The sequence below is a fragment of the Triticum aestivum genome, chromosome 2A (genome assembly GCF_018294505.1).
Source record: "Triticum aestivum cultivar Chinese Spring chromosome 2A, IWGSC CS RefSeq v2.1, whole genome shotgun sequence".
Lineage (NCBI taxonomy): Eukaryota > Viridiplantae > Streptophyta > Magnoliopsida > Poales > Poaceae > Triticum > Triticum aestivum.
In genome coordinates this window covers 748,341,188-748,361,144 of record NC_057797.1, presented here as the reverse complement: position 1 = coordinate 748,361,144, position 19,957 = coordinate 748,341,188, and the positions used below count along the sequence as shown (strand labels likewise).

Here is a 19,957-nt window from a genome sequence, read left to right as displayed (position 1 = left end):
AATATGTTAGTCCCAAAAATAGTATAAAAAGTTGCCAAAAGTATATGAAAGTTGTAGAATATTGGCATGGAACAATCAAAAATTATAGATACGACGGAGACGTATCAGAGAGGCTATGGTGTTGATGTAGAAGCCCTTCGTGATTGATGCCCCTTCCGGCGGAGCTCCGGAACAGGCCCCAAGATGGGATCTCGTGGATACAGAAAGTTACGGCGGTGGAATTAGGGTTTTGGCTCCGTATCGGATCGTTTGGGGGTACGTGGATATATATAGGAGGAAGAAGTACGTCGGTGGAGCAACAGGGGGCCCACGAGGGTGGAGGGCGCGCCTGGGGGGGTAGGCGCGCCCCCTTCCTCGTGGCCTCCTGTTACGTGGCCGCCTGAGTTGTATTCGATGAGAAAATCACATTCCTGAAGGTTTCATTCTATTTGGACTCCGTTTGATATTCCTTTTCTTCGAAACCCTAAAACAGGCAAAAAACAGCAATTCTGGGCTGGGCCTCTGGTTAATAGGTTAGTCCCAAAAATAATATAAAAGTGGATAATAAATCCCAATAATGTCCAAAACAGTAGATAATATAGCACGGAGCAATCAAAAATTATAGATACGTTGGAGACGTATCACCCTCCATAAGACTCGGAGTGACATTTCCGTAGGATTTGTCCATGTTCATGCTCAGGTACACAACGTCTAATAATACCATCTACTCCTTCTTTATAAAGATGTGGGCCATCCCAAAAGTAATGTCTCAAATCATAGAAGATTTTTTTCTTTTGTTGATACGTAAAGCTAGGTGGCAAATATTTAGCAACAATGTAATTAGCATAGTCAGCATACCAAGGAGTACCATTAGCAACATTTATTGCAGCTAACTGCTCATCAGGAAAACTATCATCAATAGACAAGTTATCAGCTACAGGGTTCTCAGCTCCTTTTCTATCAATAATATGCAAATCAAATTCTTGTAACGAGAACCCAACGAATAAGTCTAGGTTTAGCATCTTTCTTTTCCATAAGATATCTAATATCAGCATGGTCTGTGTGAATAGTTACTTTGGAATCAACAATATAAGGTCTAAACTTATCACAAGCAAACACCACTACTAAGAATTCTTTTCAGTAGTAGCATAATTTCTTTGAGCACTGTCTAGAGTTTTACTGGCATAATGAATAACATTCAATTTCTTATCAACTCTTTGTCCTAGAACAGCACCAACAGCATAATCACTAGCATCACACATAATTTCAAAAGGAAAATTCCAATCAGGTGGTTGAACACTAGGTGCAGTAATTAAAGCTTTCTTGAGTGTTTCAAAGGCTTCAAGACAATCATCATCAAAGACAAAAGAAATATCCTTTTGCAAAAGATTAGTGAGTGGCCTAGAAATTTTATAAAAGTCTTTGATAAATCTCCTATATAAACCAGCATGACCTAAGAAACTACGAATACCTTTGATGTCCTTGGGACATGGCTTTTTCTCAATAGCATCAACCTTAGCTTGGTCTACTTCAATACCTTTTTCAGAAATTTTATGACCCAAGACAATGCCTTCATTTACCATAAAGTGGCACTTCTCCCAATTCAAGACGAGATTTGTTTGTTCACATCTCTGCAAAACTCGATCAAGATTGCTTAAACAATCGTCAAAAGACTTCCCATAAATAGAGAAGTCATCCATGAAAACCTCAACAATATTTTCACAAAAGTCAGAGAATATTGTAGTCATACATCTTTGAAAGGTAGCAGGTGCATTACATAAACCAAAAGGCATATGTCTATAAGCATAGGTTCCAAAAGGACAAGTAAAAGTGGTCTTTTCTTGATCAGGTTGAGAAACAGGTATTTGTGAAAAGCCAGAATATCCATCAAGGAAGCAAAAGTGCGTGTGCTTAGATAATCTTTAAAGCATTTGATCAATAAAAGGCAAGGGGTAACGATCTTTTCTAGTTGCTTTATTTAATTTCCTGGAATCAATTACCATTCTATAGCTTGTAACAATTCTTTGTGGAATAAGTTCATTTTTATCATTAGGAACAACAGGTATACCTCCTTTCTTAGGGACAAAATGAACAAGATTTACCCATCTACTATCAGCTATAGGATAGATTATACCTGCTTCCAGAAGTTTTAATATTTCCGTTCTTACCACCTCTTTCATCTTTGGATTTAACCGACGTTGGTGATCAACAACTGGTTTAGCATTATGTTCCATATTAATTTTGTGCTGACATGGAGTGGGACTAATGCCCTTTAAATCATCAAGAGTATATCCAATAGCAGCTCGGTGCTTCCTTAGAACTTTCAATAATCTTTCTTCTTCATGTTCTGAAAGTTAGCACTGATAATAATAGGATATATCTTCTTTTCATCAAGATAATCATATTTCAAAGTGTCTGGCAATTGTTTTAATTCAAACACAGGATCACCTTTAGGTGGAGGAGGACCTCCAAGAGTTTCAATACGTAAATTGTGTTTAAGTAGAGGACGTTGTTCGAAGAAAATATTATCTATTTGATTTCTTTCGTGCATATGTAAATCATTCTCATGGTCTAGCAAGTATTGCTCTAAAGGATCAGTAGGTGGCACAACAATAGAAGCAAGACCAATGAATTCATCCTTACTAGGCAATTATTTTTCATGGTAATTTCTAGTAAACTTGGAAAAATTAAGAGACTCATCACCAAAGCTAACTTCCACAGTTTGTTTCTGGCAATCTATCCTAGCATTAACTGTGTTCAAGAAAGGTCTATCAAAGATAATGGGACAGAAGTCATCAGATGGAGTACCAAGAACAAGAAAATTGGTAGGATATTTTGTTTTCCCACATAGGACTTCAACATCTCTGACAATCCCAACTGGTGATATAGTGTCTCTATTTGCAAGTTTAATAGTAACATCTATGTCTTCTATCTCAACAGGTGCTATTTCCTCCCTAATTTATTGATATAACTTGAGGGGAATAGCACTCACACTAGCACCCATATCACATAAACCATAATAACAGTGATCTCCTATTTTAACTGAAATGACACGCATGCCAACAACAGGTATATGTTTATCTTTTCCATCAGGTTTAGCAATTCTAGCAGCTTCTTCACAGAAGTAGATAACATGCCCATCCACATCTTCTTCCAAGAGATCTTTAACTATAGCAATATTAGGTTCAACTCTAATTTGTTCATATGGTTTAGGTGTTCTAACAGAGCTTTTTTTAACAATAGATGAAACTTTATCATGTTCCTTTATCCTAACAGGAAAAGGAGGTTTCTCAAAATAAGCAGTAGGAACAACTGGATCAACATTATAAAGTATAGTTTCTTCTTTAACTGATACTGGTTCTTTAATTTCTTCTTTAATAGGTGGTTGATATCTAATCCACTTATCTTTAGGGAGTTCAACATGAGTAGCAAAAGATTCACAAAAGGAGGCTCCTATCTCAGAGTCAAGTCCATATTTAGTGCTAAACTTTTGAAAAGCATTAGTGTCCACAAAATATTTAACACAATCATACTTAAGCTTTATACCTGACTCTTTACCTTCGTCAAGTTCCCAATCTTCAGGGTTGCATGTAATTCTTTCCAAAAGATCCCACGGGAATTCAATAGTCTTCTTCATAAAAGAACCAGCACAAGAAGTATCCAGCATGGTTTGATCATTACGAGAAAGTCGAGCATAAACATTCTGAATAATAATTTCTCTTGAGAGCTCGTGATTGGGGCATGAATATAACATTGACTTAAGCCTCCCCCAAGCTAGAGCGATACTTTCTCTTTCACGAGGCCAGAAATTATATATATAATTCCGATCACGATGAACTAGATGCATAGGATAATTTTTTTTGGTGAAACTCCAATTTCAAACGATTCCAATTCCATGATCCAATATCATCGCATAGCCTATACCATGCCAATGCTTTTCCCTTCAAAGATAAAGGGAAAACCTTTTTCATAACTTCATCCCTGGGTAAACCTGTAAGTTTAAACAATCCACAAATTCGTTCCACATGTATCAAGTGCATATCAGGATGTTCGGTTCCATCTCCTGCATAAGGATTAGCTAGCAGTTGTTCTATCATACCCGTAGGAATTTCATATTCAATATTTTCAATAGGTGTTGTAGGTTGGGGTGCAATTGATTGTGGTTCCGGACGAGGTGAAGATACCCCGAACATACCCCTCAAAGGATTGTTTTCCATAGTAACAAGTAACAATAAATTTCAGCACACTATATAAATGTTTCCTTACCAAATTCCACTTACTAAAGGCGCTTCACTCCCCGGCAACAGCGCCAGAAAATAGCCTTGATGACCCATAGGTATAGGGGGTCAATTGTAGCTCTTTTTGATAAGTAAGAGTGTCGAACCCAATGAGGAGCAGAAGGAAATGACAAGTAGTTTTTAGTAAGGTATTGTCTGCAAGTGCTGAAATTGTAAGTAGTGAGTAGTTTGGTAGAAAGATAATCTCGAACAAGCAAGTAACGATAATTGCAACAAGTATGCAGCAAGGTATCCCAATCCTTTTGAGGCAAAGGACGGGCCAAAATGGTCTCTTATGATAAGCAAAGCGTTCTTGAGGGTACACGGGAATTTCATCTAGTCACTTTCGTCATGTTGGTTCGATTTGTGTTCGCTACTTTGATAATTTGACATGTGGGTGGACCAGTGCTTAGGTGTTGTTCTTACTTGAACAAACCTCCTACTTATTATTAACCCTCCGCAAGCATCCGCAACTGCGAGAAAAGTATTAAGGATAAATCCTAACCATAACATTAAATTCTAGGATCCAATCGGTCCCTTATGGAATAGTGCATAAACTGAGGTTTAGGTTTCTGTCACTCTCGCAACCCACCATCTATTTACTACTCCACAATGCATTCCCTTAGGCCCAAATATGGTGAAGTGTCATGTAGTTGACGTTCACATGACACCACTAAGGGAATCACAACATACATACTATCAAAATACCAAACACATATCAAATTCACATGATTACTTGCAACATGATTTATCCCGTGACCTCAAGAACGAAAGTAACTACTCACAATCAACAAACATGCTCATGATCAGAGGGGTATTAATATGCATAATGGATCTGAACATATAATCTCCACCAAATAAACCATATAGTAATCAACTACAAGTTGTAATCAACACTACTAGCCACCCCTAGCAACAATCTATAGTTCCAGTCATTGTTGAGGAAATCATTAACTGGTAGCTGCTCGGTCGGCTGGTGAGTAGGGGATTAATAGGCTAATCGGCAAGTTAATCGGCCATTTAATCAATTAATCAGACGATTTATCGGGTAATCGACTACTCGGGGACCCTATGAGTAGGGATTAATCGGCAAGTTAACTGGTTAATCGGATGAATTCTTGAACAGGGGTTCCAGTAACAAGATTGAATACAAGAGATGAACTAGGGTTTGAGATGAGATGGTGCTGGTGAAGATGTTGATGGAGATTGCCCTCCCTAAGATGGAAAAGTTGTTGGTGATGATGATGACGATGATTTCCCTCTCCGGGAGGGAAGTTCCCCCGGCAGCATCGCTCCGCCAGAGGGAAAAAGTGCTCCTGCCCCTGTTCCGCCTCGAGACGGCAGCGCTCCATCCCGAAAGTATTATTGTGATTTTTTCTAGGTCAAAGTCACTTATATACTAGAAGATGGGCACCGGAGGTGGGCCGAGGAGGCCACAACCCACCAGGGCACGCCAGGGGGGCCTGGTGCGCCCAGGTGGGTTGTGCCCACCCGGTGCCCCCCCTCTGGTACTTATTGATTCTAATATTTCTTATATATTCCATAAAAAATCTTCGTAAAGTTTCAGCCCATTTGGAGTTGTGCAGAATAGGTGGCCTGACGTAGCTTTTCCATGTCTAGATTTCCAGCTGCTGGAATTCCCCCTCTTGGTGTGTTCCTTAGAAATTATGAGAGAAAGGGCATTAGAATTACTCCAAAAAGCATTACTATGGACAAAAAATTGTAAATAACAGTAAGAAAACATGATGCAAAATGGACGTATCACCGTGTCATCATGGGTCCCACCTCAACGATTTTATTGCAGTGTCATCCTTTTTTGCCCCTGCTGCCCCGCACGATGAAGGAGCCAAGGAGGAGTCGTTGGCTTTGCCTAAATATTTTTCCACATCGGCTCAATGAATCCTGACCCAGTCACCTCCCCAATTAACTCCCCCACCCTTTCCCAATTAACCACCCCGCCAATTGATTTCCATAACTGATCCTATTCATCTTCTCTGCATAATTGCAGGAGTAACAAGTGGAGCGATTCCTCCCCTATAAGCTTCCATCTTCGTTAGAGTTTGTTTCCCTTTAAGCTTCTGTCCACACCACATTATTCAAGTAATCGGATTTCTCCCTTAGCATACTGGAGATGGCTAATTTGAAGTCCCGACATTCCACGCCTTGATCCACGCCCATCGCCTCCTGGTAAATCTCGTGGAGGAGGAGTGTGGAGGCTTCTACAACCAATCGATGGGAAACGATTGGCTCTGCCGCACAGCCACCGTCCGCGGTGTCACCCTCCTTCTCCTACCTGGCCGAGTTTAACAATTGTCCGCTCGTCATCACCATTCTTGGATCTCCATCGCCAGTTCATCAATTTCTTCACCACACGGTATGGCTCACCTACCCTACCTTGGCATTTGCCGCCGTCTAGATCTTATACATGTGTGCATAGATTGATCCCATCCCTTGGCGCCACGAGCAATGAACAAACTCACGCTGCCACAAATCCCCACAGGGAATGACTACCTAAAGGGCTAGCTCCTAAAGGAATGCATAAGAGTACATATTGTCGTTCATGTACTCATGTTTGGTTATTGCATTATCAAATCTTTGCGTGCGTGCATATCCTTCCATGTAGGTTGATTCCCCAAATTGATTTTTTGTTTTTTTAAAAGTTCAAGTATTAACGTTTCTTTGTTTTAGATGGTAACCTCATTGCAAATTTTCTACTGATCTGATTTGCTTTAGCAGGTTATGTCAATCACTTACTGAATCCCTTTGAGATAGGTGATGCTACCATTCACTGGACATAAAACATGCTCCATCATTCTGTTAGTAGATTTGGATCAATTTTGCACAGATTTTAGTATCATCCATCATAAAAATAACCTATGAAGAAATTACCTTACAAAGTACGCCAATATTTTCTGATGATATGACACCCCTAATCTTATTTTGTTGTTCAACACATCTACTATTTGCAAATATTTGTGTGTGTTGAATGTATTTATGAATAATCAATATAACCTGATGTTTGCAAGTAACTCTTTTCTTAGATCCTCTAGTTGTCTCCCGATCATTCTTGTATGTTAATGCCACTAGTTACTTCACCATATATGCGGACTAGAGAATTTTGACAACAATAGGTCTGAATAATTGAAGGCACGTGATAAAAAACAGTTGAAGGAATATCAACATATTTTTTCCATCCATTCTCACTAGTCTTTCATGGACCTAAAGTTGTATTGTGAAACAAGATACAAATTGGTTGAGAGTTGTCAAAACTCCAATGGATATGCATCAGTAGTGATCACTACTTATTTTTTTCTAAACTCTATATTCAGTATTTTTCCAGTATGATTTTGTATTTGTTATCTACAATGACAACTTTGGTGGTTGTGCTTTCAAATGCTAATTTCCCTATCTATAGACAATAGAAGTAAGAATATGTCCTCCTATAATTTTCATTGCATATTATTGTTCTTTGATTGTTACTGAATTGTTTCAGTTCTACACCTTCAATTCGGCTTTGTGCAATTGGTAAGATTTATTTTACTAATTCATCTTCATTGTCATAGTTGTTCGACTTAACATGCATGTTATTGTTTTGGACATGTTATCTTGACTTACCAAACCATGATTTTTATTGTATTAATTGGAATGGAATAGACATAATGCATAAAATGCTTATGGAATACCATGTTTAATCATTATTGTGAAAGTTCTTCACCGTGGTAAATTTAACACTACTTTATTCCATTCCGAAACTTATTTTTCTAGATAATTTTCTATAATATTGCTTTCACGGAATGTAGTAGAGGTTGAATCCATACTACCAGAAATCATATGTTTCTGTTTGCACCATCGTGCAACTCTTCCTACAAACTATATTTTTCCAATTTTCAAGTGTGCCCTACCAGAGTGGACATTTATTATCTCCACCACTGAAATCCACATAAAACCTATCAGACAGATATGAACAGAATTTTCGCATATCCTGTTTCATATCATGTTCCTCTCCACCACTGAAATCCACAGAAAACCTATCAGACAGATATGAACAGAACTTGTGCCATGGAACATTACTAGAGGCATATCATATTCCTCTCCACCACTGAACAGAAGTGGTTGCAATTCAGTGGTGGAGAGGAACAGGATATGCCTCTATTAATGTTCCATGGAACAAGTTCTGTTCATATCTGTCTGATAGGTTTTCTATGGATTCTGCCTATGATATTGTCAACTCTTTTCATGCAGCGCAGCAGACAACTACACTTACTGCTTATGTAGAACCGTTTGAGCAGCTAATGAATATTATGAGAAGAGAAAATCCTGCAATTCCAGATGATTACTATGTCTCTAGTTTCGTGTCAGGATTAAGCACTTACATTAAGAGCTGTGTGGAGTGTTTTAAGCCCAAAGATATGCAAACTATTGTATGGTATGCTAGGAGAATGGAAAAGGCCCAACCACAAAATCAAGTAATGCAAAACCAAGAAGACAGGTTCTTTTTTATCAGCCCAAGCAAGCTGTTGTAAGCACTACACCTAATAGAAACACTATTATTCAACAAGCTAAACAGAATCAAGTATGCTACAAGTATAGAGAACCATGGGTGCCTGGTCATAGACAAGTTTGTAAGATGAGCCAAAGAGCACAAATTCAAGCCCTGCAAGCTCAGGACAATGAGAATCCCAAAACAATATATGTGACAGATTTTGATGATCCTGACTTGGAAAATGCTGAGCCTCCTCCAGATGAAACAGTGATGCAAGTGTCAATGCATGCTGCCATGGGCATTGGAGCTGCTAAAAACACTTTCATCTTGATAGTTAAAGTAGGCAACACCACTGCCACAGCTTTGGTAGACAGTGGTAGCACCTCTACATTTGTTTCACCTAAGATGGCTGGAAAATTACCTGTTACTGCCAGTCCTACCCCCAAGGTAAAAGTGGTGGTTGCTAGTGGAGGAATATTATGGAGTGAATTCGCAGCAAGGAACTGTTCCTATGAAATACAAGGCCACAAATTTTTTGATACTTCCAGAGTGTTGAAATTGAAGGGATATGATATGATATTAGGAGTGGACTGGGTGAGGAAATATAGCCAATTCAGATGGACTTCATCAAAATGGAGATGAGAATATATGTCAATAGTGGACAGTTCATAACATTTTTGGATGAAACTGTACCACTTGCCGATGTAACTGAAACTACTGAGAATACAGATAAGCTGTTGGAACAAGCCGTCTGTGGATTTTTCTTGTTCACCACTTCTGGCTATGATGTGGTACCTGTAGCCCAATAAATTCCTTCAGAACTACAACCCCTTTTAGATGAGTATGAGAAAGTATTTCAAGAGCCTACTAGACTGCCACCTAGTAGACCCTGTGATCACAGAATCCCACTCATAGATGGTGCTAAAGTGGTTAACTAGAGACCTTGCAGAGTCCCTCATCACCAGATCAGAATGACTGAGGAGGACATCCCTAAAACAACATTTTCCACACATATGGGCCCGTTTGAATTCCTAGTGATGTCATTTGGACTTACTAATGGACCTCCAACTTTCCAAGCTCTTATGAACTTCTTGTTTGGTCACCTAAAATTTGTTGTGGTTTTCTTTGATGACATATTGGTCTTCAATTTCTCTTTGGCAGAGCATAAAGTCCATCTAGGTGTTTGACATTATGCAAACCAACAAGCTTTATGCTAGAATGGACAAGTGTTCCTTTGGACAGCAGGAAATAGAGTATTTGGGACATGTAATCAACTCAGAAGGAGTGTCTACTGACCCCTCTAAAATCAAAGCTATTCAGGACTGGCCAACACCAACTAGTGTCATTGAACTGAGAAGTTTCTTGGGTTTAAGTGGCTACTACAGGAGATTTATCCAAGGGTATGGCATCATTTGTAGACCTCTCTTTGATTGCTTAAAAAGGATGCTTTCTCTTGGAAGGAAGAGCAAACAAAGGCTTTCCTAGCACTCAAACAGAAGCTCACTAACACCCCTGTGTTGGCCCTGCCTGACTTTACTAAACCCTTCATACTATAAGTTGATGCTTGTGGTTATGGTTTGGGAGTTGTGTTAATGCAAGAAGGGAAACATGTATCTTATTCTAGCAAGAGCATTGGACCTAAAGCTGCTGCAATGTCAACTTATGACAAGGAGGCTCTTGCCATAATTGAGGTTGTGAAAAAGTGGAGACGCTACTTCTTAGCAACTGCCTTGGTCATAAGAACAGACCAGGAGAGCCTGAAATATATTCAGGAATAGAAAATCACTAAAGGCATTCAACACAAATTGCTGCTGAAGTTGCTGGGATACAATTTCACTATTGATCATAAAAAGGGGAAGGAAACAGGGGTGCTGATGCATTATCAAGAGTCAAATGCATGGTTTCTGCACTGACTACTAGTGCTGTAACTTCAACTTGGGTGAAAGAAGTAGTTAAGAGCTACAGTCAAGCTAGCAAGATAAAAGAGCTAATTGCTGAATGTATTGTGGTTGCACCTGGCACTACTGCTTACTCCTTTAGAAATGGCATACTCAGGTTTCACAACAAAATTGTGGTGGGAACAACAACTACTTTGAGATAGGAAATACTCAAAACCTTACATAATTCTGAGTTAGGGGGCATTCTGGTGAAACAGCTACTTACCATAGAGTGAAGTTAGTATTCCATTGGCAAGGAATGAAGCGGGATGTTGTTGCATTTGTCAAAACTTGTCTTGTATGCCAGTTGAACAAAGCAGAGCACTCTCCTTACCCTGGACTCCTAGAACCCCTGCATGTGCCAGACTTTACTCGGGCACATGTAAGCATGGATTTTGTAGAAGGGTTGCCAACTTCTGAGCACAAAATTTTAATTCTGGTTGTGGTGGATAGATTTACTAAATATGCTCATTTTATAGCTATGAAACATCCTATAACAGTGCAGGCTGTAGCTAGAGCTTTCTCTGATAATATCTTCAGATTGCATGGCATGCCCTTGGTAATAGTGAATGATAGAGACAATTTTTACTAGTCACTTGTGGCAATAGTTGTTCAAATAACTAAGGATCAAGCTGCACATGAGCACTAGCTATCATTCACAATCTGATGGCCAAACTGAAAGGGTAAACCAATGAGAACTACTTGAGATGTATGTGTTTTCAATAGCCAAGGAAATGGCATGGCTGACTAGCTCTAGCTGAGTGGTGGTACAACACTTCTTTCCACACCTCCCTGCAAATGACCCCATTTCAAGCTCTTTATGGTTTCCCTCCTCCTGTGGTGGCAGAATCGGCACTTCCAGATACTATTTGTGAGGATAGTGATAACTTGCTACAGAACAGAGAAGTGAAAACGGAAGTGATCAAACGAGATCTCATCAAAGCACAAGCTAGAATGAAGTATTATGCTGATAAGAAGAGAAAGGAAAGGGAATTCTTTGTGGGAGACATGGTTTATTTAAAGTTACAGCCTTGTAGACACACTTCACTAAGTCTGCACAGGCATCTGAAGTTACATTCTGAATTCTATGGCCCATTTAGAGTAATGGAGTGAATTGGAAATCATGCTTACAAGCTATTATTGCCAGAAGGTTGCCAGCTGCATTGCACCTTCCATGTCAGTCAACTGAAGAAGCGCATTGGGCCAGCAGTAGTTCCTTCTTCTCACCTCCTCCTTGTTGGTCCTGATGGTATTATAAAGGTGGAACCTGAAGCAATATTGGAAAGGAAACTAATTCCTCGACCACAAGGCAACATCAGCATTCGTGTGGTCAGGTGGTTGGTTAAATGGGTGAATATGCCTATCTAAGAAGCTACTTGGGAGGACTCGGCCTGCATCCAGAAGATTTTTCCTTCTTTTCGAGCTTGAGGGCAAGCTCAGGCTCAATCGGGGGGTATTGTTAGGCCCAGTCCTAGCTCCTCCCCTGTTCCTGCGTGCCAGTGCTATTTTAGTCCATCGATCATCCATCCAACAGCTTACCTTGAAGGATACCGGTTCGTCGGCATAGACAAGCACCATCCGTTCATTGACGATCCGACGGCTACGGAGGACCCAAGTGTCGTTGTGGCCTTTCCGACAAGCCATGTGCTCTGTTTTACTTTCTTCTTCTTTCCACTAGTTGTAATGGCTATAAAGCTAGCCTCCTACCTTATTCTGGACCATGTTGAATTGTATTGGGTTGTAAACCCTAGCTGCATGTGGCGAGCTAAACTACTTTCCCCTTTCTACTGAAGAAACCCTAGTTTCAAGCCCTCTGTTCTTCTCTAAATTGAAGTGATTGTGAGCTAAATTCCCCATTTCTGAGTTCAGGGCTTGACACCTCGCTGCTCCGCCCAACGAGCCTCGATCTCGCGCGTCGCCACGCCCCCGTCGAGTCAAACCGGTCCGCCAACACCGACACCACACGGACTTTGCCCAGTGGCGCGCGCCCTCTGGCGGCAGAGAGGGTCCGCCAACACCGACGCCACACGGACTTTGCCCAGTGGCGCCCGCCCTCTGGCGGCAGAGAGAGGGAGAGGGAGATGGGTGTGGCGAGCGACGGGCGTTCCTGGCGGCGGAGAGGGTCCGCCAACACCGACGCCACACGGACTTTGCCCAGTGGCGCCCGCCCTCTGGCGGCGGAGAGGGGAAAAGGGAGATGGGTGTGGCGAGCGTCGGGCGTTCCACGACCAGCTCTGGTTAGGAGGGAATGACCGCTGAACGGATCAATTCGAGACACAACACAAGGTTGCATCACACATCACACGGGAGAAAACAGCGAGAAAAACGAGAGTTGCATCATGCATTTCATCACGGAGAAGATACAGATCAAGACCAGATCACAAGGTTTGCAGTTCAAGCATAAAGAAAAGAGACCAGTAACACACGGTCGCCCTAGTATCTACACCCACTAGACCAGACCACCACCACCCACAAAAATCAAGCCTCCATCCATCCGCCCACCCACCAAGACGAAGCTGTCAAATGGTATCAATCATGCTCTTCCATCAGTTGCGGTGGTTCTGCAGCTGCAGCAGCCGCGAGTAGGCCCCCTCGGGCCGCGCCACGAGCTCCGAGTGCCCGCCATGCTCGATGATGCGCCCGTCCTGCACCACGGCGATGCGGTCCACGCCGCGGATCGTCGACAGCCGGTGCGCCACCAGCACCGTCGTCCGCCCCTTCATCAGCCGCTCCAACGCCTCCTGCAGCACGCTCTCCGACTCGGCGTCCAGCGCGCTCGTCGCCTCGTCCAGCAGCAGGATGGCCGGGTCCTTGAGCACCGCCCTGGCGATGGCGATGCGCTGCTTCTGCCCGCCCGACAGCTGCACGCCCCTCTCGCCCACCGCCGTCCGGTACCCGTCGGGGAGCTGGCTCACGAACGCGTGCACGTTGGCCGTCTTGGCCGCCTCGACCACCTCCTCCTCCGTCGCGCCTTCCTTGCCGTACGCGATGTTCTCCAGGATGCTGGAGGCGAAGAGCGCCGGCTCCTGCTGCACCAGCGCGATCCTGCGCCGCAGGGACTTGAGGTTCAGCCTCCGGATGTCCTTGCCGTCGATCATCACCTTGCCCCCTGTCGGGTCGTAGAACCGCTCGATGAGCGCAATGACGGTGCTCTTACCAGAACCACTAGCTCCCACCAGAGCCTGGCTGCGCCCGGCCTGGATCTTCAGGTTGAAATCCTTGAATATCTCAATGTCAGGGCGAGACGGATACGAGAAGTCGACATGCCGCAGCTCAATGTCGCCGCGAACAGTGGTGACCCGCTCTGCCTCCGGGTCATCGGGCTCGATCCTCGTCGCCCTGTTGAGGATGCCGAAGATGGAGCGGATAGATTCGCCACCACGGACGATCTCTGGTGCAAGGCTGACCGTCTCGGCGACGGAGTTGGCGGTCACGACAAGGACGACGAAGACCTTGATGACCTTGGAGAAGGTCGACCCATGTGACCGCACCAGATGAGAACCGTACCAGAGAATGAGCGCTTCCGAGCAGTAGAGGCAGAGCTGCGAGAGGCCGTACAGAAGGCCCGCGGTCTGGCTGCGGCGCAGGATCTGCTCCTCTGGTATGCGCAGCTCATGGCTGAAGAGAGACATGACCTTGTTCTGAGCGTTGAAGGCCGCCACGGTGCGGATGTTGCTCACGCCTTCACCGGCAACCATGCTGCTCTTGGCGTGTGCTTTTGCTGTGTCACCAGCAAAGCCCTTCATCGAAAGTTGCTGCAAGCATCAAAAGAAACAACACAAAGTTTAGACCATATCCAGTTGCATTTGGTATATTTGGTTCTGATATAGATTTTGATTCAGAGAAGTGCACTAAACTGGTCTCTTTTATCATTTGCATTATCCTAGAGTGAGATACTGTTCAGTACTGAAAAAACTGGTTGACTTCGAGGAAATTACCTGAGCAAAGTTGGCAAGCACAAGAAGAGGGAAAGTGGCCAGAATAAGGATCGCCACTCTCCACTCAATGATAAAACCGACGATGAAAGATGTCATCAGGGATGTTATGTTCTGCAGTATAACTGATATCCTCTCAGCTATCGCCGACTTCACATCAGCCGCATCAACTGCTACACGAGCAGCCACGAGACTAGAGTTGTTTTCTTCTTCATCAAACCAACCAACTTCGTTCCTAAGTATCGCTGCAGCAAATGTCAAAGATTTACTGTAAGTTTAGTATGGGACCACAAAAGTACAATGATTATGATCTTTTTATGGTGCAGCAAGAAATGCATACCAGACAGCATCATCCTCCTAACTCTGGTTGTAAGATTTTCTCCCATTATGCTGAAGAAGTAATGCTGCACAAGATAAGCAACTACGGCGTATATGCCTGTGCCAATATAGATGAACACATAAAGTTTTGTCTTCTTCTCCATTTCAACGGGGTCCTGGTAGTAGAACACATCAAGCATTTCACCCATAACAATGGCGAATGTTGGACCAATGAATCCAGATAGAACAGAACCAATAGCACCCAACACCGCATACGGCCATTCAGGACCATTCAGTTTTAGGAGCTTGAAAAAGTAACCACGTGGTGCTGGGTATTTGAGGCTATTATCTGCGCTTGAGATCATCTCGATGCGCCCATCTGCTCCAGTGCTGTACTGATAGCTCAGGTTCCGTAAACTTCCCGACCTGAGGCTCAGAGATTTGGTGGACAGAGAGCTAGTCAAGTGCATCGAGCGCGACCTACGGGTAGAGGCAGCACCAAGATCTCTGTTACGTGCCGTTTCCTGAAAACGGATCAGGGAGGCATATGCTCCGGAGGTTCCCTTTGCTAAAAGTTCATCATGTGTCCCAGTCTCAATAACTTGGCCTTGTTGTAACACCGCGATCATGTTTACATTTCTGATGGTGCACAGACGGTGCGCAACAATTACGGTAGTCCTCCCAACCATCAGGCGGTCTAGAGCTTCTTGCACAATGTTCTCTGAGTCTGCGTCTAAAGCACTGGTAGCTTCATCAAGGAGCAGTATCTTGGGGTCCTTCAGCATAGCACGAGCAATCGCAATACGCTGTTTCTGACCACCAGATAGCTGAATTCCTCGCTCCCCAACCTATGAAAGAAATACAAACAAATAAATAATCGATTGATTCAACCAGACTTGATGTTGTGAAACATATAAAAGTAGACTAACCATTGTGTTGTATCCATTGGGCAGGAGAGAGATGAAACTATGAGCATTGGATGCAGTTGCTGCAGCCTCAACTTCTGCCATTGTGGCATCAGGTTTTCCATAAAGTACATTCTCAATGATAGTAGTTGCAAAAAGGGCAGGTTCTTGGTTTACTAGTCCAATTTGATCCCTCAGCCACCTCAATTGAAGTGTCTTGATATCAACATTGTCCAGCAAAACCTGGCCTGCAATTCAAGGGAATTTAAGGGGATAAGATCCAACTGAAGATATATATAAAGAAATAATAACACATGAGGCCTCAGTGATTAGTCAGGTATTACCTTCATTAGGATCATAGAACCTTTCTATCAAAGCCACGACAGTGCTCTTTCCAGACCCACTGCCTCCAACAACTGCAACAGTTTTCCCAGCAGGAAAGAACAGAGAGAAATCCCGAAAGATCATGGCATCAGGCCTTGATGGATAACTGAAAGTAACATCCTTGAACTCAATATTTCCGTGGACCTCCGCCAACAACTTGCCATCCTTATGATCATGAACTATGGAGGGTTTCTGGCGAATGACCTCCAACAGTTTGTATCCCGCAATCTTCCCTTTGCTGAACGCTCCAAGGTTGGAGAATGCCTGGCCAAGACTCCTGCAGAACCAAAGTTCAAGCAACGACACCAGAGACGTCAGAGCAGCAACAACAAACAAGGGAAAATAGATGAAACAGAACGAAGAATTTTTACTTACATGCCACCAACGATTGCAGAAAAGATTGCAGTAAAGGCCTTGCCACCGTCGCTCTGCCCATTCCTGATGAAGACACCAGCATACCAGAATACTAGCGCCCATGACATGCACGCTATCCCGTAAGTGCACCCAATACCAAGACCCTTTGCCATCCCGGCTTTGTAACCAAGCTTCAGTGTATTCTGGATTGCTTCAGAGTACGAATTCAGAGCTTTGCTCTCTCCAACAAATGAGTAGACTGTTCTAACTTGCGCAATTGCCTGTGAGAGAATGACAAACCAATTCATAGTCAGCACTAGGTGTGAGGTTCCAAGCAACTTGATTCCAGGAGTTACATCACAGTGACAATATAGAACATTGTTTACAGTTAGTTCTATAAAGTGTAGTAAATCAATATAAACTCATGTAATTCTAGGCAATAGTAGAGCATAAGTATATAACTAGGTCAAGTAATTGTAGGCAGTAACAGAGCATAAGGATAACTAGTTTAAGCACTTCTTTCAGAAAACAACTGGCTAAAGCACCTTTAAACTCCGATGAAAAGAAAATTGCACGTGTTTCAAAGCATTTTAGCGCTTTATGTGCACATGACCCATAAATAAACAATTCCGGTAGCATATGGGTGGATTTTCTTTTGGAATACCAGAAAAGCATATACACCAACTCCCTGCTATCCACGGTTGACTGTCTACATCCTATGCCCAAAAATAGTCGTACCCAACCTCCTATATTCCACTGTCATCACACATCATCCTTAGTTTTCCTTTTTGAATACCACATGTTGTCTTCTTCAGTTATTCTCTATGTTCCCCTTAAAATAACCAAGATATCCACGAAAAACTTTATTAATCAGCGACATTTAATATGCTTTTTTTCTGCTGAAGATAGAGTAAAATTTGCTGGACCTAGTTGATTAAGAAAATAAAATGAGAGACGATATTTGTAGGCACTCTGAAAACCAAATCTAAACGTAGGCTCAGTGGGACACTATGGCTAGAAGGATAGCATGTCGTGTAAGTCTCCTTGAAGCACAAACAAACGACAATTCCGGCGCAATGCGCTGCCCCCACCCTAGTTATGGAATTGCTCATAGGATTCCCGAGGAACAAAGGTTCAAAAGCATTAAAGCGATGTTGGTCAGTTCTCAGTTGTCATGCTGCATAAGAATACAAAGATTTTCTCATGTTTGGTTCCTGATCAGCAGGCACCACCAGAAAATTACCACCCCACCTACCCACCACCCTGAATTCAGGCAGGGAAGTCCATGGACGCACTACCATGATGCATAGATTAATCCGACACATATCCTAAGCGGATCCACGACAAATATCCTATTGACTAGGAGTAAGAATCAATTATTGTTACCTGCTCTGCGACGACGCCGGCATTGGCGTAGGACTCGCGGCTCTTGGAGGTGAGCCCGGTGAGCGTGTAGGCGTAGAGGCCGCCGGCGAAGGCGATGGCCGGGATGACGGCGACGCTGAGCAGCGCGAGCCGCCACGCGGAGACGAAGCCGACGACGAGGCCCGCGAAGAAGGTGGCCAGGTAGTGCATGAAGTTGCCCACCTTCTCGCCGATGGCGTCCTGCACGAGCAGCGTGTCGGTGGAGACGCCGAAGACGATGTCCCCCGTGCGCGCGTCCGTGTCGAAGAACCCCACGTCCTGCCGGAGCACGGCGTCCAGGTACGCCTTCCGGAGCGCGATCACCTGCCGCTCCCCGGTGTACATCCAGCACGCGATCTCTGCCAAGAACCCAAACAAAGAGTGTTACAGCTTCAGTCACATTGATTCCAAGATGGTACTGCAACGACTTCCACCGGCGCCGGCGAGAACTCCGGCGAGGTCGAACACGCCGGAGAAGGCGACAAACATAATTATTGTTAATTTGTTCCTGTTTGTGGTGGGATGGCGACGGGACGGGACTTGTGTTAGTGAGTGGGGTGGTCTCCGAGAGATGCCCCACAGGCCATGACCAGATCTAGCTTTGCGCATAGGACCCTGTAGTTCTTGCTATTCGTGTACCCAGCCGTAGTGCGCCGGAGGAAGCGAGAGGAGAGGGGCGTGCTGGGTATTTTGCGGAGATGTGGAGGGTGCGCCGGACGGAGACGAGGAGCTCACCTGCGTAGGAGGCGACGCAGACCACCAGTCCGAGGTAGACGAAGTAGAGCGCGTACTGCAATGGAGGAGCGAGGAAAACCAATCAGTGGTGAACGAACACTGGTGACCTTTGCGAGAGGAATGATCCGAAAACAAATCGGACAGAAGATCGAACAGTAGGAGTGGAGCGGGCGATGTAGTACTAGTAGTACGGACCTTGGCGACCTCGTCGGTCATGGCGCGGAGGTCGGTCTGGTTCTTGCCGAAGCCGTTGATGAGGTCCCCGAAGAGCAGGAAGAAGAAGGGCATGGCGGCGCCGTGCGCCAGCGCGCCGAGGGTGCCGAGCGCCATGAGCGCCAGGTCCCACCGGTCGGCGAAGGAGAAGAGCTCGTGGAACGCCACCGCCTGGTCCGCCCGCTTCTTGCCCTGCCCCGCCGCCGCCGCATCGCACCCCGCCGACCCGTTCGCCATCTTCTCCGCCTTACCGTCCGCCGCCGGGTCCGCCATCGCAGTGCGCAGCCCGTCCAACCCTCGCCCGCTCGCTCGCTCGCACACGCGCTCAGGCCGCCATTGACGCCGCCGCGCGCAGGTGCATTGGACGGCGAGGCAGGCGGCACTGCTTGGCCTTGCTTTCTTGGATTGGGGCTCCGGCTCTCGCCTCGGGTTTCGTGACGTGCAGGAGAGGTCTGCGGGCTGGGAAGGGAGGGGGGAGGAGGGTGGTGCCTTTGTGCTCCGCGCCGCGGTGGTCAGAAGCAGGCAGGGCCTCGGGGCGAGAGATAAAGAGGAGAGCGCCGAGGCGCGGCGGGGTCAGAAGATCAGACCAACTGGTGGAGTGGGGTGGAGTGGTGGCCTCACTCGCGGTGAGCTTTTAACCTCACTCGCTCTGTTTTCCTTTTCCCAGACAATCATGCATGCGATCGAAAATTACTAGTAGCCCCTCAATCTTCCACACAATCTACACGGCACAGTTCACATCAGTTTCGATCTACCCCATCATGATCACGAAGGGAGTTACACGATCTAATTGCCCGTGTTGCAACGATGCATACATAGTTTTAGCAGTGATCTTTCGTCCATGATACTTTTCATAATTGGTTCGATCATGTCCAATGTTTGATGATATATTTCGTAGTTATAATGCGATTTTCTGCCAAAGAAAGGTGCTTTTCATAAGTAACGGATAATCCTCTTGTACGATGGTCAAAGATGTTTTTAAAATTAATGTGATCCTTCCTAAAGATTGGTATTCTTCACAATTAACATGATC

At 44.3% G+C, this 19,957-nt stretch overlaps 1 protein-coding gene across 1 annotated transcript; it reads right to left on the bottom strand.

The window, feature by feature from the left end:
* Positions 1–12,994: 12,994 nt before the first annotated feature.
* Positions 12,995–19,514, bottom strand: LOC123190826 (ABC transporter B family member 19). Its single transcript, XM_044603557.1, has 9 exons — positions 18,907–19,514; positions 18,712–18,766; positions 17,959–18,335; positions 16,594–16,853; positions 16,179–16,495; positions 15,859–16,082; positions 14,952–15,777; positions 14,615–14,856; positions 12,995–14,431 (listed from the first exon to the last, which is right to left on the bottom strand). Exons 1-9 carry the CDS (start codon positions 19,195–19,197, stop codon positions 13,223–13,225), a joined length of 3,801 nt encoding a protein of 1,266 aa, XP_044459492.1. The 5' UTR covers positions 19,198–19,514; the 3' UTR covers positions 12,995–13,222.
* Between the last annotated feature and the right edge of the window lie 443 nt (positions 19,515–19,957).

Coding starts and splice junctions, on each gene's coding strand:
- LOC123190826 (XM_044603557.1), bottom strand. CDS start 19,197: ATGGCGGACCCGGCGGCGGACGGTAAGGCGGAGAAGATGGCGAACGGG. Junction 18,336..18,711: donor CTGCGTCGCCTCCTACGCAG/GTGAGCTCCTCG, acceptor GGTTCTTGGCAG/AGATCGCGTGCTGGATGTAC. Junction 14,857..14,951: donor TAGGAGGATGATGCTGTCTG/GTATGCATTTCT, acceptor CATTTGCTGCAG/CGATACTTAGGAACGAAGTT.